At 46.8% G+C, this 23688-nt stretch overlaps 2 protein-coding genes across 2 annotated transcripts in view; one reads left to right on the forward strand and one right to left on the reverse strand.

The window, feature by feature from the left end:
* Nucleotides 1-10527, forward strand: part of si:ch211-67e16.11 (uncharacterized) — a 28477-nt gene extending 17950 nt beyond the window's left edge. The window contains exons 5-7 of the mRNA XM_062535027.1: nt 814-983; nt 6795-7031; nt 10316-10527. Coding sequence (XP_062391011.1) covers nt 814-983; nt 6795-7031; nt 10316-10492 — 584 coding nt within the window. The 3' untranslated portion in view covers nt 10493-10527. The remainder of the gene's footprint in view (nt 1-813; nt 984-6794; nt 7032-10315) is intronic.
* Nucleotides 10528-14735: 4208 nt separating this feature from the next.
* The window catches only part of abcb6b (ATP-binding cassette, sub-family B (MDR/TAP), member 6b), a 100789-nt gene continuing 91836 nt past the window's right edge, over nt 14736-23688 (reverse strand). The window contains exon 18 of the mRNA XM_062535026.1: nt 14736-17417. Within this exon, the coding sequence (XP_062391010.1) occupies nt 17282-17417 (136 nt within the window). The 3' untranslated portion in view covers nt 14736-17281. The remainder of the gene's footprint in view (nt 17418-23688) is intronic.

Genomic DNA, 23688 nt, shown 5'->3' on the forward strand with positions numbered 1-23688 from the left:
CAGGATTTTCATGAATGTGCTTAAGATATTTAAAATGACTTGGGTGGAGAAACCGGCTAAGATGAATTGTTCCCCGATCAAGGTTGCTCTGCTCTCTCAGATGTTTCCTGTTTGAGCTGTCAGAGATGTTGTTTCCCGCTTGAGTTGAAATTGAGGTTATGTATTTGAATAATAAGAGTGTTCCGTATTTGAGTGGTCATTGAGCTTTGTTCTCTGTTTGACCTGACCGAGAAGTTGTTGTCCTTTATATTACATTATATTACATTTAGCAGACATCTTTTGTCCAAAGTGACTTACATATTTCAGCTATATTACAAGGGACAACATTGTGCCCGGAGCAACTTGACGTTAAGTGCCTTGCTCAAGGGCACAATGGTGGAAGCCAGGAATTGAAAAGAGAACTTTCAGGCTACTGCACGCTAGCCCAGCTCCTTAACCACTACACTACCACAGCCCATTATTCTACATTGGGTCATGGAAGGAAGGTTTGAGAAGGGTCACCATCACTGATTTGCTAAATTACACTCAAAGTCTATCTGTTAAGAACAGACCTGTATCTGTCTTAGAATTATTCCACCTTAAGTCTTTTATGTTTTCTTTTATATTTTACCTTGATTTCTGCTTTCTTTTTATGTTTCATTATTTATTATGATATTTTTTTAAATTAGGCCTACTCTTTGCCCATCTATTCTTTTATCTGCTATAGCCTAACTGTTTGGTTTAGTTTGATGTAGCACACCTCTGTGTATGAAATGCGCTATATAAATACACTTGACTTGACGTGACGGAGCGTGTCTGTGATTGGCCCCTCAGCTAAGGAGATGGAGGGCACGTACCCGGCCACGGAGAAGGAGGCGCTGAGGAACCACATCGCCTACATCTGCCGCAAGCAGCACTGCGCCGACACCCTGGTGCTCTACCTCAACAGCCCCGCCTGGAACGACGGGACCATGCTGCTCTGGGACAGGAACCACAACGGCATCGTGAGTACCTGGGCTTTCCCCACCTGGACACACCTGTGGCTCCTATACGTTAGTCTATCTATCTATCTATCTATCTATCTACACTATCTATCTACACTATCTATCTATCTACACTATCATCGTGAGTACCTGGGCTTGCACCACCTGGACACACCTGTGGCCCCTATACGTTAGTCTATCTATCTGTCTATCTACATTATCTACACTATCTATCTACACTATCTATCTACTCACTATCTATCTACCTATCTACAGTATCTATCTACATCTATCTATCTATCTATCTACACTATCTATCTACCTATCTATCTATCTACATTATCTACACTATCTATCTACACTATCTATCTATCTACACTATCATCGTGAGTACCTGGGCTTTCACCTGGACACACCTGTGGCTCCTATACGTTTATCTATTCATCTATCTATCTATCTATCTGTCTATCTATCTATCTACACTATCTATCTATCTATCTATCTATCTACACTATCTATCGATCTATCTATCTACACTATCTATCTATCTATCTACACTATCTATCTACCTATATATCTACACTATCTATCTATCCATCTATCTATCTGTCTGTCTGTCTATCTATCAATCTATCAATCTAGCTCTATCTATCTATCTACACTATCTATCCATCTGTCTATCCATCAATCTAGCTCTATCTATCTATCTATCTATCTATCAATCTAGCTCTATCTATCTACGTATCCACAGTATCTATCTATCTACTGTATCTATTGATTAGTGTATTACCCAGGAAGAGTTATTGCCTGGACCGAAGCCAGGATCCCCCGACCACCCCACCATAGACGCACACACACACACACACACACACACACACACACCAGACACCAGACAAACAGACAGACAGACAGACAGACAGACAGACACTCTCTCTCACACACACACACACACACGCACACAGACACACACCAGACACCCCTTCCATGGCCCCATGCCTGGGAGTGAGTGAGGGAAATAAACAAATGAAACTAGCAGGAGTGGAAGAACAGGAAGCCTGCTCTGCGATTTTGTGTGTGTGTGTGTGTGTGTGTGTGTGTGTGTGTGTGTGTGTGTGTGTGTGTGTGAATGATCTGCTCTGCTGTGCTCTACACTATTCCTCTGCTGCGCGCGAGCAGATCAATAGGCCGGTGTCCAGGAATGTCGTAACGATAATCTTATCTTCCTGCCACTAATGGTTGCCGCATGTCCGCGCGTAAATCAGCCCGCCGTGCCCACTTCAAAGCCCTCCGCCTCGCCCGCCCACTCGCCCTCCACCCTCTCGTCTGCCCACCGGACGGGTGGATGGACCAATCAGAGGAGAGACGCCTGCCCACCGGACGGGTGGATGGACCAATCAGAGGAGAGACGCCTGCCCACCGGACGGGTGGATGGACCAATCAGAGGAGAGACGCAGGCAGGAGCAGGACACACCAGACGTGGAGTGAAACGCCTCCATCTAGTTTTACTGCCCCCCCTCAGCAGACAAGGGGCAGGAGGAGAGGCAAGGGCAGGGGCAGGGACTGGGGCAGAAACAGGAACAGGGGCAGGAGGAAAGATAAGAGTGGGGGCAAAAAAACGGGCAGGAGGAGATGTAGTGGTGGGGGTAAAAGACAGGGGCAGGAGGAGATGTAGTGGTGGGGGCAAAAAACAGGGGCAGGAGGAGATGTAGTGGTGGGGGCAAAAGACAGGGGCAGGAGGAGATGTAGAGGTGGGGGTAAAAGAGAGAGGCAGGAGGAGATGTAGAGGTGGGGGTAAAAGAGAGGGGCAGGAGGACATGTAGTGGTGGGGGGAGGGGCAGAAAGGCATCTGCCTCAGCATCTGTGGTCTTGAGGGGCAGGGCAGTCGTTTGGTCTCCAGAACAAACAAGCTGCACTGACAAACACCATCTCCATGATAGAAACCACCGCAGCCGTACAGCTTCAAACAAGTACACAGAATCGCACATCTGAGAGAGGCTCTCCTTCTCCAAAAAAGGACAGCAGTGCACAGATGTGTAACCCAACCCCTGGGCCTGCACCCAAATCCCGCCGTAACTAACTAAACGGCCGAGCGTATCCTGCCGGACAGGATGAGGGCTCTCAGATCTGTGTGCCACCTTACGGGCGGGCTGCTCCAGGACCACAGCTGGAGCCTGAGCTGCGTTCAAGTTCACCGAACTTATGCGAACATAGGCGAACGTTTGCGAACGTTCGCAAACAGTATTCCGTTAGCCTTGAGTTTTTGGCGAACGTTTGCTAACAGTCTGAGGAGCAGTGTTGGGTATAGTTACTTTTGAAAGTAATTAGTTACTTTACTGCGTTAGTATCAATTAAAAGTAACCCGTTACGTTACTACGTTTCCCATTAATAAAAATAACGCGTTAGAGTACTCCTGCGTTACCAACAAAATGCCTGTGGGGAGAGGCGCGTGCGGGGGGGGGGGGGGGGGGGGCGGTCCGAAAGTTGCGCAATATATCTATCGATCTAAAGGAAATCATAGACAATAATTGTAGATGCGCGTTGTTTTGTAACAAGATGCAGAGGTGTGTATTACTGTTACCAAGAGAGCAGATTCAACCTTCCACCTTTCACTTATACAGAAGCTAGACAGGTGTTTTTTTCCCGAAATAAGAAAATGGTCACTCACGATAACTTCAGATAGCCAATGCAGTGGGCACCATGCACAGACACGGACATTCCTGCTGATGTCCTAAGTCCAGTCGGTATGTTTCATGTCTTGACAACAAACATCTCCTATGCCTGGGACTGCCCCTTTCCTTTCGAACTACCATAACAAATGTAAACATTACTCTTCGGAATCTATTCTTTCAGGGGGTCTCGTCGGTTAGCCCCCTGACCCCCCTGTATTTCGCACCCTGGTGCTGACTGTTTATGAATCAATCATGAACCACGCGCACACACCCACACACACCACACCCACACACAAACAGAACGAGAAGGGCCAGGAGCACAGACAGCAGCGCATCTGACGAAAGGACTTTAATAATTTTCTTTATCGAGGCAGGGACATTCTTAAAGTAACGGAGTACTAACGAGTGCTTAGTTTGGCAAGTAACGAGTTACTAATTACTGAATTAGCAAAACTAACGCGTTAAGTTACTCGTTACTGAAAAAAACCCTTAAGAGTACTCTAACGCGTTATTTGTAACGCGTTACCCCCAACACTGCTGAGGAGGTGGTGCGCCGCGAACACACAGTGGAACTGGACGTGAGTTTGACGAACGTAACAATGCAATTACTGTTAGAATGGAAGGTTAACACCAAATCGTTAAAATTCAACAGTTCAAAGAATACATGTTCACCTCGAACGTTTGCGATTTTGAACGCACCTCTGAGGTGCATTCAAATTTGGCAAACAGTGGCGAACGCTTGTGGTGAATATGTTTTCTTTCAACAGTTCAATTTCAAGTTCAATCAATTTGGACGATTTGGTGTTAACATTCCATTCTAACGGTATTTGCATTGTTGCTTTCGTCAAACTCGTGTCCGGTTCCGATGTATGTTTGGCGGAGAACGAACTCCTCAGACTGTTTGCGATTGTTTACAAACGTTCGCCAAAAACTCTTAAGGCTAACGGAAAACTGTTTGCAAACGTTCGCCTATGTTTGCGAATTTGAATGTGCCACTGGTTTCATTCAAGGCTAACGGAAAACTGTTTGCAAACGTTCACCTATGTTTGCGAATATGAATGCGCCTCTGGTCTCGTTCTTCTGAATGTCCACGCTTCCATTTTAATCCTGGTGCCTTTAAAAGGGCCCTCATCTCATCTCATCTCATCTCATCTGCCCCAGACCAGACCCCACACACACGGCAAACACACACAATGGAGGTGAATAATCCTGGGAGCATATGTCACAGGAAGGGTGTGTGTGTGTGTGTGTGTGTGTGTGAGAGAGTGGTGCCAGCAGGTTGGGGAGTGTATGCAGAATGGAGAAGCGGAATCTCTGGGGACCAAGAGAACTTGATCTCTCTCTCTCTCTCTCTCTGTCTCTATCGCTCTCTGTCTCTCTCTCTCTCTGTCTGTCTCTATCTCTTTGTTTCTCTCTCTTTCTCTGTCTCTATCTCTCTCACACATGCTCAGGGCACTGCAGACTAGGGATGGTTGGGTGGGAGAGATGAGGTGTGTTCAAATTCGCAAACATAGGCGAACGTTCAAGGTGAACATGTTTTCTTTGAACTGTTAAATTTGAACGATTTGGTGTTAACATTCCATTTTAACAGTAATTGCATTGTTGCGTTCGTCAAACTCACGTCCAGTTCCACTGAATGTTCGCGGCGCACCACCTCCTCAGACTGTTTGCGATTGTTAGCAAACGTTCGCCAAAAACTCAAGGCTAACGGAATACTGTTTGCAAACGTTCACAAACGTTCGCCTATGTTCGCCTAAGTTCGGTGAAGTTGAACGCACCTCTGGTGTGTGTGGTCACGGGTCTGATTATCTGTGTGTATGTGTGTGTGTGTGTGTGTGTATGTGTGTGTGAGCAAGTGAGAGAAAAAGAAGTGTGTGTGTGCATGTGTGGTGAAGATGCTTACATATGTGAGAGTGAGTATGTGCGTGTGTGTGTGTGTGTGTGTGTCCATGTGGCATGGGCTGGGACTATAGTAGAAACAAATGAATAGGGACAGGGGACCACACAGGATCAGGAGGACCACCACCAGACAGAGAGGAAACCAGTATGCAATATCAGCTTACAGCACACACACACACACACACACACACACACACACACATACACAGTCACAGTCACAGACACAGTCACACACAAAGTCACACACACACACACACACACACACACACACAGTCACACACAGACGCACACACACACACACACACATACACAGTCACACACAGACATTCACACACAGACAGAGTCACACATAGACACAGACACAGAAACCGCCGCCACCTCTTGGCGATCTGGCAACCCCCACGCTTTAGGGTCGCTATAGTTACTAGCTCACAATGTCATCTCCATGCTCTGCTAACAGGAAGTCGGTGGCGTGTGTGTGTGTGAATGTGTGTTGAGGTCAGAGGAGGCTCCAGGGTGGCTCGACCCCTCAGGCTGTGTGTGTGTGTGTGTGTGTGTGTGTGTTTGTGTGTGAGAGAGAGAGAGACAGAGAGACAGTGTGTGTGTGTGTGTGTGTGTTTGTGTGTGTGCTCCTGTGTGGTTGAGGCTTTAAATGCTCTGCTAGGCTAATTGGGACAATTTATGTTTTCTGGTAAACCATAAGATAGAAATAATAGACCAGAGCCTATGCCAGGGTGCACCAGGATTAAATATAGCTCAGCACAGCAGCAATTACCGTAATCTCAGAGGGGTCTGCTGGTTACACTGCTTCTGTCTAGAGCTTCCACAAACCCCAACTCTCTCTAAAAACACAAAAACAAAAAAAAACATTCCCTGAAACATTCCCAATCTGTTTCAGATTTAAATAATTACATTTGGGATATTACATTACATTGGGACTTTACACCCCGAGGTTTTTCCCTTCATCGGAAAAACTCAATGGGAATTCTTATCCCGGAATACTGCTGTACATGTTTGACATCCGTTTTGCTCACCAACACCACGCCGTAATAGAAGACTGTGAATATTCGGAATAATGGCCGACAAATATGGATTTTTATTAGATGGAAGAAGGTTGAAAACAGGTAATACGTTTTTTTTTTCAATCATCAGTGTGATCCCCCTGTCTTTCTATGCGCCCCTCTCCTCCATCTCCCCCCCATCCCTCCCCCCATCCCTCTCTACCCCTCCACCCCCCCCCCCCCCCCCCCCCCTCTTGTCTCAGGCGGAGCTGAAGGAGCGCTACTCTGTGGGCGAGCTGCTGGCGGACCTGGCGGGGTGCCGTGCGCGGCGCGTGCTGCTGTTCGTGGAGCAGAGCTACAGCGGCGCCCTGAGCAAGCGGCTGCGCAGTTCCAGGAAGCACCAGAATGTGGCGCTGCTGAGCGCTCTGCCCTGGGTGGCCGCCGCTCAGGCCTGGGCCTCCCTGCTGCCCACACAGTGCCTCAGAGACCACCTCACCAAGGTAACACTACAGGCGCTTAATAATGACCACCTCACCAAGGTAACGCTACAATCGCTTAAAGGGATAATCCGGAGTGAAATGCACTTTAGATCAATTTTTCGGACTATTGGGAGTACATACGTTGAGTTGACACCAAAATCATGTCATTCGGATGTATTTTGAGAAAGTTCGCGCTCACCGTTTTTAGCCAAAACTCGTTAGCCTGGAAGTGACCGGGGCGTGTCCTTTCGCCGCTACAAAACGCTATTTTTATACCTCTTCTACTGTTCCAAACAACACTACACTTACGTGGTAGTGAGTAGAGGTTCCCTAAAGCCAAACCGAAGTATCAGCACGTCTTTATGTGGTCGGATAGAGAGTCCAGAATGAATTTAATCGAGTCCGTACCTTTCCGGAAATGTTAGTAAAGTGTTGTGAAAACGTTGCTAGCTGCAACAGCGACATTTCCGGAAAGGTACTGACTCGATTAAATTCATTCTGGACTCTCTATCCGACCACATAAAGACGTGGGGATACTTCGGTTTGGCTTTAGGGACCCTCTACTCACTACCACGTAAGTGTAGTGTTGTTTGGAACAGTAGAAGAGGTATAAAAATAGCGTTTTGTAGCAGCGAAATGACATGCCCGAGTCACCTCCAGGCTAACGAGTTTTGGCTAAAAACGGTGAGCTCGAACTTTCTCAAAATACATCCGAATGACATGATTTTGGTGTCAACTCAACGTATGTACTCCCAATAGTCCGAAAAATTGATCTAAAGTGCATTTCACTCCGGATTAACCCTTTAATAATGACCACCTCACCAAGGTAACGCTACAGGCGCTTAATAATGACCACCTCACCAAGGTAACGCTACAATCGCTTAATAATGACCACCTCACCAAGGTAACGCTACAGGCGCTTAATAATGACCACCTCACCAAGGTAACGCTACAGGCGCTTAATAATGACCACCTCACCAAGGTAACGCTACAGGTGTTTAATAATGACCACCTCACCAAGGTAACGCTACAGGCGCTTAATAATGACCACCTCACCAAGGTAACGCTACAGGCGCTTAATAATGACCACCTCACCAAGGTAACGCTACAGGTGTTTAAATAGGACCACCTCACCAAGGTAACGCTACAATCGCTTAATAATGACCACCTCACCAAGGTAACGCTACAATCGCTTAATAATGACCACCTCACCAAGGTAACGCTACAGGTGTTTAAATAGGACCACCTCACCAAGGTAACGCTACAATCGCTTAATAATGACCACCTCACCAAGGTATCGCTACAGGCGTTTAATAATGACCACCTCACCAAGGTAACGCTACAGGCGCTTAATAATGACCACCTCACCAAGGTAACGCTACAGGCGCTTACATACAGTATGACCACCTCACCAAGGTAACGCTACAGGCGCTTAATAATGACCACCTCACCAAGGTAACGCTACAATCGCTTAATAATGACCACCTCACCAAGGTAACGCTACAATCGCTTAATAATGACCACCTCACCAAGGTAACGCTACACTCGCTTAATAATGACCACCTCACCAAGGTAACGCTACAATCGCTTAATAATGACCACCTCACCAACGTACGGTTACAGGTGTTTAATAATGACCACCTCACCAAGGTAACTTTACAGGCGTTTACATAGGACCACCTCACCAAGGTAACGCTACAGGCGCTTACATAGGACCACCTCACCAAGGTACGGGTACAGGCCTTTAAATGTGAGCAGTGGTAGTGTAGTGGCTAAGGAGCTGGGCTAGAATGCAGTAGCATTTGGGCTTAAACACGACCACCAAGGTCCAAGTGCAGACTAAATGCATGTTTGTGATCCGATATGACCATGACAGAAACAGATCACAGGTGACTTGGGTCTGAGGGTTGAATATGTGTTTGGGTGTGAATGTACCCACCTCCCCCACAAGGTAGAGTTCATATGGCAGGAGCAGGAGTTAAGTGTGTTTGGGTTCATTTAAATGTGTTTGAATTGGAATGTCCTTTGGTTAAATGTGTTTGCGTTAAAAAAGGTGTGTTGTCTGCATCACGGCTCAGGACCAGGGTAGAGCAGGCTACGTGTGTTTGGGTTAAGAGTGTTTTGGTTTGAATTTGTTTCGGTAAAACGTGTTAGGTGTTTAGACAACTATGTTTAGGTTTGAATGTGTCTGAGTTAAATATGTTTAGGTTGGGATGCGTCTTGAGTTAAAAAAAAAATGCGTTGGAATGTGTTTGGGTTAAATATGTTTAGGTTTAACATGTTTGGGTTTGAACGTATTTGGTTCTGTCTCAATCGATTCTTCTGTCCTCCACATTCTTTTTTCCTCCCCTTCCTCTCTTCCCCCCGTCTTCACAACCCTCGTCTTCCTCTTCTCTCACTTCACCAACTCCTCTCTCTTCCTTCCTTTTCTCTCATTCTTTATTCCCCTCTTCCTTTCGTCTTCACAACCCTCGTGTTTCTCTTCTCTCACTTCACCAACTCTTCCCTCTCCTTTCCTACATCCTTTTTTTCTCATTCTTTTGCCACTCTTTCTACTCACTTTCATTGTTTCTCCTCCTCTCCTCTCTCTCTCTCTCCTCCTTTCTTCCCCTGGTTCCCACCTCTCCTCTCTCTCTCCTCCTCTCCCCTCTCCTCCACTCCTCCCCTGGTTCCCACCTCTCCTCTCTCTCTCTCTCCTCCTCTCCCCACTCCCCCACTCTTTCCCTCGTTCCTACCTCTCCTCTCTCTCTCTCTCCTCCTCTCCCCTCTCCTCCACTCCTCCCCTGGTTCCCACCTCTCCTCTCTCTCTCTCTCCTCCTCTCCCCACTCCCCCACTCTTTCCCTCGTTCCTCTCTCTCTCCTCTCCTCTCTCTCCTCCTCTCCCCCACTCTTCCCCTCGTTCCCACCTCCCTCCTCTCTCTCCTCCTCTCCCCACTCCTCCCCTGGTTCCCTCCTCTCCTCTCTCTCTCTCCTCTCCCCACTCCTCCACTCCTCCCCTGGTTCCCTCCTCTCCTCTCTCCTCCTCTCCTCTTCTCCCCACTCCTCCCCTGGTTCCCTCCTCTCCTCTCTCCTCCTCTCCTCTTCTCCCCACTCCTCCCCTGGCTCCCTCCTCTCTCTCTCTCTCCTCCTCTTCCCACTCCTCCACTCTTCCCCTGGCCCCCTCCTTTCCTCTCCTCTCTCCTCTCCCCACTCCTCCTCTCCTCTCCTCCTCTCCTCTCCTCTCTCTCTCTCTCCTCCTCTCCCCTCTCCTCCACTCCTCCCCTGGCCCCCTCCTCTGCTGTCTCCTGTGCTGTGTGCTGGTGTAGAATGCTGCGATGCCCCGTCTGAGTGAGTGGACGCTGGGGCTGCTGAACGTCACGCTGGCGGGGGCTCCGTGTAACGCCACCCCCCCCCTCACGGAGGCCGAGATGCGGAAGGAGTACATGGGCTGCCAGAACCTGCCCACCGCCCTCTGGCACCAGGGGCATCGCCGCGGCAACTGAGACCAGAACCTGGATGCCTGATGATTAATACATGACACACAACACACACACACACACGCACACACACACGCACGTCATGCACACGCACGTCATGCACACGCGCGCGCGCGCACACACACACACACACACACACACACACACACACACACACACACACACACACACACACACACACACACACACACACACACACACACACACACACACACACACACACACACACACACACACACACACACATATTTACTGATGTATTCAAACAAATGTCACATTTGAACTCATACAAACAAACGTTGGCACATATACAAACAGAGAGATTATATTACATTCATTGCACAACAAGCATGTGTGTAGTTTCACACACACACACACACACACACACACACACACACACACACACATACACAGACAAGGCCACACACACACACACATACACACTGTGGCACATATCAAGTCATGACACACACACATACAACACCATATCACATTCCAAAACTCACATTCCAAAACTCACACTCCAACACTGACACACACACACACACAGTTCCTATCAGTTATGAAGCTGTTTCTTTCCAGCCTTCCCTTTCCTATAAACATGTGTAGTTCTGGATTATAAAGGGACTTCTACAGCACTTCCAAGCCTACCCTCCTCCACACACACACACACACACACACACACACACACCCTTACTCCCCCCCCCCCCAACACTCCACCCCAAAACTGACCCTCTCTATAAAGCCACCAGCCTGGGGGAATGGGGGCACCACTAGATGAGAAGTTAGATGATTGTGTGCAGTAGGCGCTCTACTAAAGCTTCTCCCCCTCACCTGTGCAGACAGGACAACAGTGTAGAATCTCCAGCTCACCTGGGCAGACAGGACAACAGTGTAGAATCTCCCCCTCACCTGTGCAGACAGGACAAACGCAGTGTAGAATCTCCAGCTCACCTGTGCAGACAGGACAAACGCAGTGTAGAATCTCCAGCTCACCTGGGCAGACAGGACAAACGCAGTGTAGAATCTCCAGCTCACCTGTGCAGACAGGACAAACGCAGTGTAGAATCTCCAGCTCACCTGTGCAGACGGGACAAAGGTTAGGCCTAACACCACCACCCAGAGAAAAGAGATGCTCGTCGCAAAAACACGGTCCGGTTCCATCTCGGTTCTCTACGTAGTCAGGAACGCACTTCACCCAGTCCACTTCAGGACGCAGCACCGGTCCATCACGCTAACCCCCCCCCCCCCCCCACACACACACACACACATACCCACCCACACACACCCCAGTCTCACACACACACCCCAGGCTGCAGATTACACAGAGACAGACACTGTTCTGATCTGGCATGGCCATAGTCACAGGCCTCACCTTCATGAGGACACAGATATGTCATATGTGTGTGTAAATGTGGGAGTTTGTATGTGTGTGTGTGCAAATGAGGGTATATACTTGGATGCACCACATATTCAATGTAAGTGTGTGTGTGTGTGTGTGTGTGTGTGTGTGTGTTGTCCTCCCTCTGAACCTGTCCTCGTCTCTGGCAGTGATGCCCCACCCCTCCCCCCCCCAACGTTAAAGGTGCAGGAAGACATGAGCCTCTCTCCGAGTACACCCTCTCTCTGCGCGCACACACACACACGTACACAGACACACACACACGCACACACTTTCCCAGCACACACACTGATGCAGTCTGGGAAAAGGTTCAAGAAGGGGACACCAGCATCCTTGAGAGAGAGAGAGAGATAGAGAGAGAGAATGAGAGAGAGGAGAGAGAGAGAGGGAAGGGAGAGAATGAGAGAGGAGAGAGAGAGACAGGGAAGGGAGGAGAGAAGGGGAGAGAGAGAGAGAGACAGGGAAGGGAGGAGAGAAGGAGTGAGAGAGAAGGAGAGAGAGAGGGAGAGAGCACGGAGGGTGCTCATTCTCACGGGTCAGTGGCTGGCCACGGCCACAGCTAAAAACAGCTCGTCGGTGACAACGCCACTCCACACTCAGCACAGCTAGCGGCTAGCACTTGTTCTGCTGTTCCACCGTTCTGCTGACAGGCCTCTAGAACGCCCCCACTCCCCAGCCCACCTGCGAGAGCCAGAGATGGCGAGGAGGGATGATTTAATTATGAGCGCCAACGCCAAGGACAGCACACACACTGCCCATCCCTTCCCCTCACACACACACACACACACACACAGTACTGAGGTTGACCGTGGGACAGACATGGCCTGGATGAGTTGCTGATCCATTGCAGTTTGCTGCTTTCAGTCTTTTTGCCTCTCTGTCCTCGCTCTCTTCTCTCTCTAACAGAAATACCCGTCATCTCACTTATACACATAAGCCCAATTAACACTCTTCTGAGTTATCTCACATAAGACCAATTAACACTCTTCTGAGATATTCTCCTACTTTGGAAATCCAGAGTTCTTGCGAGAGCACAGCTTGAATTGTGTCTGCAAGATACTCTGGCAATGGCAAGTTACTTTTACCCCAGGCATCAGGGGAAACCAATCACATTGGTGTATCTGATATACTGTAGGCGGGCCAGAGGCGAGCTAAACTGATGACGACAGCGCTGCGACATTTAAAGTCAGTAAACATTGGTCGTAGTGTTATCCAATTGGCGTGCAGTGAGATTTTCAAATCAATGCCTGGTGCCGCCCCTCTAGTTGGGCCATTACATTATTCATGGCCAGACCCTTAATCTGAACGATTACCAGAGAGAACCCGGACATAGTCACACTCTTAGAACAGAGATGTTACACAGTACAGAGAGAACCCCGACATAGTCACACTCTTAGAACAGAGATGTTACACAGTACAGAGAGAACCCCGACATAGTCACACTCTTAGAACAGAGATGTTACACAGTACAGAGAGAACCCCGACATAGTCACACTCTTAGAACAGAGATGTTACACAGTACAGAGAGAACCCCGACATAGTCACACTCTTAGAACAGAGATGTTACACAGTACAGAGAGAACCCTGACATAGTCACACTCTTAGAACGGAGATGTTCCACAGCTCCTGGTTCTGCTTGCGGCCCGCTCCATGATCCAGCACGTCTCCTGCCAGATCAGAACCACGTGGTCTGCTCTCTGAATCCACACTAAGGTCTGCTTCTGTGCAGGAAGTAGAAAACATGTCAGTCAGTGCTCTGCGTCAGTCATCTGCGATCATGAAAAGAGCACGCCGTCTACACGTTCACATTTCACAATACACACACACACACACACACACACACACACACACACACACACACACACACACACACACACACACACACACACACACACACACACACACACACACACACACACACACACACACACACAGCACCCACTTATCTTCAACTGCCCTGCCTACCCAGCACTAGAACAGGACAAGGTCACATGACATGGATGATCAGCAGACGCCATCTTGGTTACGGAATTCATCCGTCTCCTCTCAGTGGGAACTCCATCCGAGTTCCAGCAGAAGTAGGTTTACGCGCCGGTGACATCCTGCGAAATGAGCTAATTCATGTCCGTCTTCTCCTAGTAGGAAATACATCCAAGTGGTGATGGCTTTGGTGGAGTTACATCAGAAGTAGGTTTACATGGTGGTGACATCTCCCAAAATGGGCTGATTCATTCAGTTGGGTTGCCCCATCACTCATCTTTCCACTCTCACTTGTTCAGTTTTAATTTCAACCCCCCAGATCCCCTTGTTTCCTGTCCAGTTCTCCACTTCCTTGTACAAATCACCTATCTCTCTGGCTTTCTTGACTGGACCGAGATGTCCATAGTGCGTGTGTGTGTGTACAGTATGCGTGTGTGAGAGAAAGTGTGTGTGTGTCGGGGACATCTCCCCCCCCCATCCTGTGTATTGTAGCTTGTTTAAGCAGATGTAAATATTCCAAATAAATTAACTTTTGTACATAGCTATTTGTATTTATTGCAATGTTTACTTGTTTTGTTATTTTTTTGTTTATTATTGGCTTATTTTAGGTTATTCCTCAAGACATTTTGATGATGTGGTCGTGTGGTGACATAGTAAGCATGATCCCCTTTGTTAAGGAAACGAATTCCATAGCTCTAATGAACCAATACTTTATGATGACTTCAATATGCTTAATAAACAATCACATTTATTGTTTAAAACTACATGGTCTTTGGTTTGGTCTGTGTTCATGGTTTTGAAAAGAAAGAAAACCCACAAAAAAGCAGAACGACAAACAAATGTCAACAAATGACTGTTGATGACAGAAGTGTTCTTTAATCCTTTTTTGTTTAAATAAACACAAAAAGAAAATACACAAAGTAAACAGTGTCCTGAAGGCAGTTTGGGAATATGTGCACATAAAAGCAAGTCGCCATGGTTTGACCCTCAGGTTCTACATTCAAACAACCAACATGTTGATGGACTGACTCATTGATCTCCTGGATGAAATAACTTCAGACAGACGGAAACTTGCCAGCGTCAACCCAGAACACTGCTGCCTCGTGAATTTTAAGCAAACGTTTATGACGTAGATTCACAAATGATTCACAAAATGGTGTTCAGGGATTCAGAGGACTGAAAGGATAACATTTCGGAACTCTAGTCTAGTTTATTCATGAATCGGTAATTACTAACATACAGTTAGTAATACTTATTATTATTATTATTGTCATAAACCCAAACGAGACGTCATATTTGGACACAGTAGAGAGATGTGTTGTTTTACCTTATGGGACTTTTCCACTGCATGGTATCATCTCAACTCGACTCGTATTTTTGGTTTTCCATTAGCAAAAACTGGTACCTGGTACTATTGTTGGTATCACCTCCGTTGAGGTTCCACGGGAGCTGAGGCGGTACCTGGTACTATTGTTGGTATCACCTCCGTTGAGGTTCCACGCGAGCTGAGGCGGTACCTGGTACTATTGTTGGTATCACCTCCGTTGAAGTTCGGAGGCGATACCTGGTACTATTGTTGGTATCACCTCCGTTGAGGTTCCACGCGAGCTGAGGCGGTACCTGGTACTATTGTTGGTATCACCTCCGTTGAGGTTCCACGCGAGCTGAGGCGGTACCTGGTACTATTGTTGGTATCACCTCCGTTGAGGTTCCACGCAAGCTGAGGCGGTACCTGGTACTATTGTTGGTATCACCTCCGTTGGGGTTCCACGCGATACCAACAGGTGGCCTTAAAGACATTGCCGTTGTTTTCTTCAGTGTTGCTAAGGCAACGGGCTAGCTTATAGGGGTACTCTGTTGCAGTGGAAAAGGAACACCCGGTACCAAAATCGAGTAAAGTCGAGTCCAGTCCAGTTTAACTGATACCATGCAATAGAAAAGCCCCTATTACAGTAGAGTCTGGAGAAGTCTAAGCAGCTTACTTGGGATGCTTTGACAACAGGCCTCTTCATAACAGTTTGACTTCAAACTAGAGTCCTGTCCGAAATGATGAAGCATCATGTTTGAGCGCTCATGTCCACACTTCGCCTCAGACAATTCCACTCAGACCTGAACAAAGACTCACAAACAGACTCAACTCCAACACTCTGGCAGGAACATGTCTTCAAACATTCAAGCAACTTTTTTTCCCTTGTTTTCCATCTTAACCGAAACATGTTTTATTTCCACTTAATTTCAAACAGAGCTGGACTGTTTGTGGAGGTAAACTGGAAATATGTAAACTGCCACTAAAGGCAAAGTCTGTCAAAAATAACAATAACTCATAATAGAAGAACAACAACAACACATGACAGGAATGCGTGCGCATGCACACACACACACACACACACACACACACACACACACACACTGAGGGTGTACACCCTGAGAACGTCCACATCTCCCAGCGTAAGCTTGTTGTGTGAGAAAGGCATTCTGATTCCTCTACATGTCGGTGTAACTCTTGATTAAAAAAGCTGTTTTGGATTAAATAAATTCAAATTAAGCTATCAAAACAAACGCTGTCCAGACCGCTGAGTGTTTCGCAGGAAAATTAATCACGCTGACCAAAGGTGTCTGCCGGCCAAGTCAGGCAGCGGCATTCCGTTTTCTTGGAAAAGGCGCGAGTCGGCTTTTCAGACGAAACAGAGGAAAACCAGACGTACGAAGATGACAGGGAGAATGAGAAACCACTGAGAGGCCAGTTTAAGAGCTCAAGGTCTCTCGTGGGCTCAACAAGCACCCACTGTACTGAACGGAACGCAACGGAACAGGGCTTAATGAATGCCGCATCCTGACAGAATGATTCAGCTCTCTGACAGCTGCTGAGAGGGTGTGTGTGTGTGTGTGTGTGTGTGTGTGTGTGTGTGTGTGTGTCTGTGTGTGTGGGTGAATGGGGAAATCCAGAAATCAAACTTGAATGAGACGGTCAGGGATGAGGGTGGATAGGCACTTGTAGTCGTCACACTGGGACACCTGCCCACTGTGATCTCACCATGGCTGAGTGTTCTATGAGGTTTTCACGGCAGCTTGAACTGCCATTGGTCAAGAGCAGATTCCAGAATTCCGGAATCTTCTCGTGTTCCTTTGGTGGCCCAATGTGGTTAGACAAAGCACTCCAAGGAGCTTTTTATCTAAACTTAATGTCACTTTAATGGCACTTCATAAACGAAAGTTAGGAGGCCTCACACATACACTCTGTAAAGCCCTCTAAATGATTCTTTGGCATATGTCGATTGTGAGAGTGCCTGAGAGAGAGAGAGAGGAAGTGTGGTGTGTGTGTGTCTGTGTGTGTGCATGTGTGTGTGTGTGTGTGTGAAGTGTACAGGTGCGTAACAGGATTCTCATTGCGTGCATTTCTCCCTGAGGTCCACTCACTGAGTGTGTGTCGTGTCATCTTCCTGTGAGTGTGTGTGTGTCTGCTTGGCCTCCTCCACATCTTCAGACTGCTGCTGCTGTTTCTGCCACATAGCCGCATAAAGACCCCCTGCTGCTAACAGCTCCTCATGTCTGAGGGAGAGAGAGAGAGAAAGAGAGAGAGAGAAAGAGAGAGAGAGAGAGAGAGAGAGAGAGAGAGAGAGAGAGAGAGAGAGAGAGAGGCATATGAGTGAGTCAGAGAGAGAAGGGGTACAAAAATACAGTCCAAAGAGTTCCACTGCCGAGCAGGGGGCTTTAAAACCACTTAAGAGTAATGAGGGCACTTAAGACCTTTCCTATCTCTTCTTCCACCTCTCCCTCCATCTCTCCCTCTATCTCTCACTCCATCGCTCAATCCATCTCTCCCTCCATCTCTCCCTCCATCTCTCCCTCTATCTCTCACTCCATCGCTCAATCCATCTCTCCTGCTCTCTCCCTCTATCTTTCCCTCTACCTCTCACTCCATCTCTCCCTCCATCTCTCACTCCATCTCTCCCCCCCTGTTTGTGCAGAGAGCAGCGCGGCGCAGGGAGGGGTTGGACCGGGGTCAAGCTTGCTGAGCCAGAAATTAAAATGTGAATTTATGTCTGAAAGAACGACAGAAAGAGAGAGCAGCGAGCAAAGTACAAAGTTTAGGCCATCGGGGGGAAGAAGAGTTGGAGAAAGATGAGAGAGAGAGTGAGAGAGGAAGAGAGAGAGTTAGAGAAAATAAGGAAAATAGGAAAAGGAATGGAAAGAAAAGAAAAGAAAAAGACAAGAGTTCAACAGAAAGTGTTAAAATATAGTTTTGTTTTTGTTTGTTTGTGTTATGTTGTTCTATATTCATCGTATGTTTCAACGTGTGCAGGTCTACATACAGAGGGCCCTAACGTAACGTTTTTATAACGTAAAAGTGCTGTCAGAGAGATAAACTGATTCTTAACTCGGTGTATGCCTTACCGTTTGCGCTGATTTGACATGCCAATACAACGATGAACTGAATCTTAACTCTGTGTATGCCTTATGGTTTGTGCTGATTTTACATGCCAATACAACGATGAACTGAATCTTAACTCTGTGTATGCCTTATGGTTTGTGCTGATTTTACATGCCAATTGTCACGACCACCGGGCTCAAGGTAGCCGTGACATTAAAGATGGGGACACACTGTAGCTAAATGTTTAAATATTATATATTTTATTATAACATTAAAAGAGTAAAGTCAGTATATGATAAAGAAAAGTGTAATGCAAAGTGTCTAGGGGTGATCAAACAAAGAGTGTAAAACCGCGACGTCTATGTGCAAAGCTGGCAACGGGTTGCGGCTCTCCCCAGAGGAGCAGCCATGGAGCGCAGAGAGCAGGCCCAAGCGAATGAGCAGAGAGCAGCGCCAAGATCAGAGAGCCAGAGAGAACGCGTCCATTCCTCCTTCGTCATTATATAGCAACACCCATTACTCCAAACACCAATGGGGTCCTTTCTCTGCAAATCAGGGAAAGAGATTCAAGGGGCAGAGCCCACACAGGCATTAGACTAGAGGGTGCAACCCCAGGACTGACCAGCAGGGTCTTAACATTCCCCCTCCCTTAAAGACAGAGACCCACCTAAGTGGGACTCTGTAAAGTACCACCAAACACCCAAGTCAACCTTACTGTGTTAACTGGCGCAACTGTCCTGTGCCACCTAACACAGCTAAACATCACGTTTGAAATATTTCTAAAATTCATCATTTTATTTAAGACTATTAAAAACCATGACTAGCATAACAATGTAACAACATTTGAATTGGCATAATTCTAATTCAACCCATAATTCCCATTTTTAGCAGTGTGCAAACCACCAAACACTCATACAGCCATAGGTCTTATGGACTGTTATATGTCCAATCACACCAACCACCACCAAGTGAAATGCTCCATCTCAATTACCCCCACCACCCCTCCCAAACCTCTACTCCTGCTCCACCGGCAATCCAGGTACCTTGGAAAGCATATTTAAGGAAACGATAACAGGAGAAAAGGGAACAAGAGGAACAGAGGACACAAAAACAGAACATTACTCAATGATCCAGGGGTGAAACAATACTGGTGTCGCTGGATGTTACCATCAGCCTGCTGCAGCACTGCCCCAGCACCCATCTGAAGTTGGAATGGCCTGTCCAGCCAGGGCTGCCGGCACAGGTGCAGTGCTGAGGAGTGATTTAATGACAAAAAAACGTTTCCATTTAACAGCCCTACCCAATCTTACCCCCCCTTCCAGGAGGTTTGTGAGCAGACAAACCAAAAGTACTTCAGCACCCAAAACCTTATATTTATCTGGCCCCACGCGATTGAAATGCTGGCGAAACGGCAAGGCCTCACCACCATGTTTGATGAGATCCGTGCACCTCAGCGTGTCTAACAGAACCGAGATAGTCAAAATCAGAGCCTTGAGCTCCTCAACTTGATCTGATGGAAGATGGTTTGTCAAAGTATCCAAGTTTGCCAACACTGCAGACTTATCAAGCCTTGGCTGCGGCACAGAGTCATCAGGGCCACACTCCCCAACCACTGCTGCCACCAAAGGTTGACAAGAGGGCCCTGTGTCAACGGCAACCACTGCAACAGGTGACCCCTCCCCACCTCCTTGAGCAAGGCTAGGGTTTTGCAAATAGTAAGGCCACAGCCAAGTAATGCGACACAGTTGGTTTGACCTCTTCCAATCAGGGGCATCTAACAGATAGTCATAGTCAGACACTCGCCAAGCAACAGAGTAGGTACAGTTCAGTACACTCACATGGGCCTTAACCTCCTCTAGCCAGTCCTTTAACAGAAACAAAGGACTACAAACTTCATTCTGTGCTGCCACAACCTCCTCACAGGAAAGAGTAGGTAGTAACAGAGGCAAATTTAAACTAGCACAGTCTTTTACAGACTCCAATTCCTGCTCCCCTCCCTGGGTATGACTTGCACCAGTCACCACACAGGGGGTGAGCACTTCAAGAAAATCAGACTCTGGCAAATCAGATGCTGTATTTACTATCGGAGGCGGTAAGCTCTCAGGCCACACACGCCCACCTACCAAGTTATTACCCAAAATCACATCTATACCCTCTACAGGCAGAGACTGACGTACAGCCAAAACAACTTCACCGCTTACAAGTTCTGACTCCAAAACCAGCCGATGCAACGGAACAGAAATAGTGTCCATTCCGATACCCCGGATAAGGACACATGTCCCCGTGTCAGACACTTGTGAGAAAGGCAGAAGAGATTTTAAAACAAATGATTCAGATGATCCAGTGTCACGCAGAACGCGCACTGGCACCTTCTGGTCATTTCCAACCAATGACACATAACCAGATGTAATGAAGGGTCTATAGCCATCACTGGCACACACTTGTGACTGCTCTAAAGGAAGCTCCTCTCTGCAAAGATCAGTGCTCTCACTCACTGAACTCAACGAGACGTCTTCTCCAGCATTACAATTAGCTATACCCTTTTGACAAACAGAAGGCACAATTCTGGCAGCACAACCCACACTCTTGATTGTACTCTTTCCGCATCGCTTCTCCTTTAACTTAGGGCAAGAGTTTTTCCAATGCCCAGACTCCCCACAATAGTTACAAAGATCCTCTGGATCAAGTTGTTTATCAGTAAAAACATGCCCAGTATCATATTTAGTTGCTAAATAGGGTTTTCTTCCTACACTAGAATCATGCCTAGATGTTCTGGAGTCATATTTAAAAGAATTAAAACGACGGGAACAATAATCTTCATCATTTGCACGGACACCATGCTTATGAGTCAAGATATATTTATCGGCCAACACAGCAGCAGCCCCTGCAGTTCCAACCTCATGCTCATTTATGTAAGTGGTAATATGAGCAGGTAAGATGCTCTTAAATTGTTCTAATAACACCAACTCACACAATTGAGCAAAGGTTTTGACACCCTCAGCTGCACGCCAGCGATTAAAGAGACTAGACAATTCGCGCACTAGCTCCAAGTGTGTTTGTTTCTCCTGTTTGCGCCAGTTTCGAAATTTCTGTCTATAGGCTTCTGGAATCAATTCATACGCTTTGAGAATTGTCTGTTTCACAATATCATATTTTCTACAGTCTGAATCGTCTAAAGATATATATGCCTGTTGTGCTTTTCCTGTAATTACACTTTGTAGCAATAGAACACAATCTGAATCAGACCATTGATAGTCTCTTGCCAATCTCTCAAAAAGACAGAAAAACAAGTCAGGGTCACGTTCATCAAAATTAGGTAAAAGCTTAACCATGTGTGAAATTTTTGGCTGTGAGGGGGGGCCTCCAGGATTATCGCCCAGTGTCCGTCCCTCTCTCGCCAATTTCAAACGGTCTTCCTCTAGTTCAATTTTTTTGTATTCAAGCTCACGGTCTTTTTCTCGCTGTAGTCGATGTTCTTCTCGCTCTAGCCGTTCACGTTCATACTCTTTTTCTTGCTCTAACTGTTTGCGTTCACGCTCTATGCGTTCTCGTTCGTGCTCTTTTTCTCGCTCTAACCGTTCTCGTTCGCGTTCTTTTGCTTGCTCTAACCGTTCTCGTTCGCGTTCTTTTGCTAAAAACTCATCTCTTTTTTGTTGCATTTCAAACAATTTCATTTGTTGTTCAAAAGACAAAGCTGAACTTTCACTAGGTGATGCTGCCATAGCACCAAGAGTGCCAAGGGGAGTTGACGACTGAGTTGGGCCCTCAACGTCTGGTGCTGGGTCTAAAGAAAAAATCTCTCTTTCACCCAATTTCTCCATAATGAACTGTAACAACTCGTCTTTTGTAATGCTTTTCGAGATTGCGGAATGAATATTATAGTGCTCGGCTACTTTAAAAAGTTGTTTTTTATTTAAAGTTTTTAATCCACCTAATGAAGGTGCAGCCAAAAACGTACTACCATCCATTCAAACACGATACAAATGCTCAACAGCGAAAAATCAGACTAGGCCTACTATTCAATCAAATTATGCCAGAACACATTACCATTTGACTACAAACGCTAAAACGGTCTACTCCATCTAAACACGGTAGACTACCAATTTCGTCAATGTAATGCCAAAAACAGTCAGCACGCTACAAACAGTAGGCTACAAATATTTTATACAAAAATCTGGCAATCCAAATGCACTTACCTATTCAAAGGCCTACGTATGTGCCAAACAAAACAGCCTGCTGAAACGGAACAGGTGTAGCCTAACCAAACAAGCACTCGCTCAAATTTTCTCAGCTACAAACAACAAACATTTGCGTTACGCGCAGATCAGACAATATAACGTGGCTCTCAATGCAACGAAGGGCTAAAATTTAGACCTAGAGCTCCCCGCATCTAAAACCCCCAAAAGAAAAAACCTATGTCCACAACCTAAGTCTTCACGTGTCGTAGCGATTAGGCTTCACAACCCCCCCGCGTTTGACACGCAAACTTAACAAATAAACTATAAAGGAAACAAAACTTTTGAGCGGTCTCACCTACGGCAGGGTGTTCACGTTGCTCCAGTTGTCCAAATTGTTCTATGTTTTCTCTTCGCTGCATCAAAAAAAACACAAAATTCACTAATCCACAGAACATGCACTCAAAATGTTTGTTCGAAAAACGGAAACGAAGCGCTCTTCAGACGACGCGTCACTACTAAAATGACCCAATAGCTACAGGGATTCCCCCAATTACACAATCAGCTGAGCCTATGCAATGAATGAAAGCTTAGACTCGCCAAAATAGCAGCCAATACTGCGTGCGACAGCACAATTGAACAAACGTAGACTGGCGAAATCAATCACGGCGTCTACTCACTGAACTTTTAGGAAAATCGAACGAAATTTCCCAAATCCAAACTTTTAAACCGGCGAAAAAACCGGACGAGTCGCCCACATGTCACGACCACCGGGCTCAAGGTAGCCGTGACATTAAAGATGGGGACACACTGTAGCTAAATGTTTAAATATTATATATTTTATTATAACATTAAAAGAGTAAAGTCAGTATATGATAAAGAAAAGTGTAATGCAAAGTGTCTAGGGGTGATCAAACAAAGAGTGTAAAACCGCGACGTCTATGTGCAAAGCTGGCAACGGGTTGCGGCTCTCCCCAGAGGAGCAGCCATGGAGCGCAGAGAGCAGGCCCAAGCGAATGAGCAGAGAGCAGCGCCAAGATCAGAGAGCCAGAGAGAACGCGTCCATTCCTCCTTCGTCATTATATAGCAACACCCATTACTCCAAACACCAATGGGGTCCTTTCTCTGCAAATCAGGGAAAGAGATTCAAGGGGCAGAGCCCACACAGGCATTAGACTAGAGGGTGCAACCCCAGGACTGACCAGCAGGGTCTTAACACAATACAACGATGAACTGAATCTTAACTCATTGAATGCCTTATGGTTTGAGCTGA

Source organism: Sardina pilchardus, chromosome 4 (assembly GCF_963854185.1).
Source record: "Sardina pilchardus chromosome 4, fSarPil1.1, whole genome shotgun sequence".
Taxonomy (NCBI): Eukaryota; Metazoa; Chordata; class Actinopteri; order Clupeiformes; family Clupeidae; genus Sardina; species Sardina pilchardus.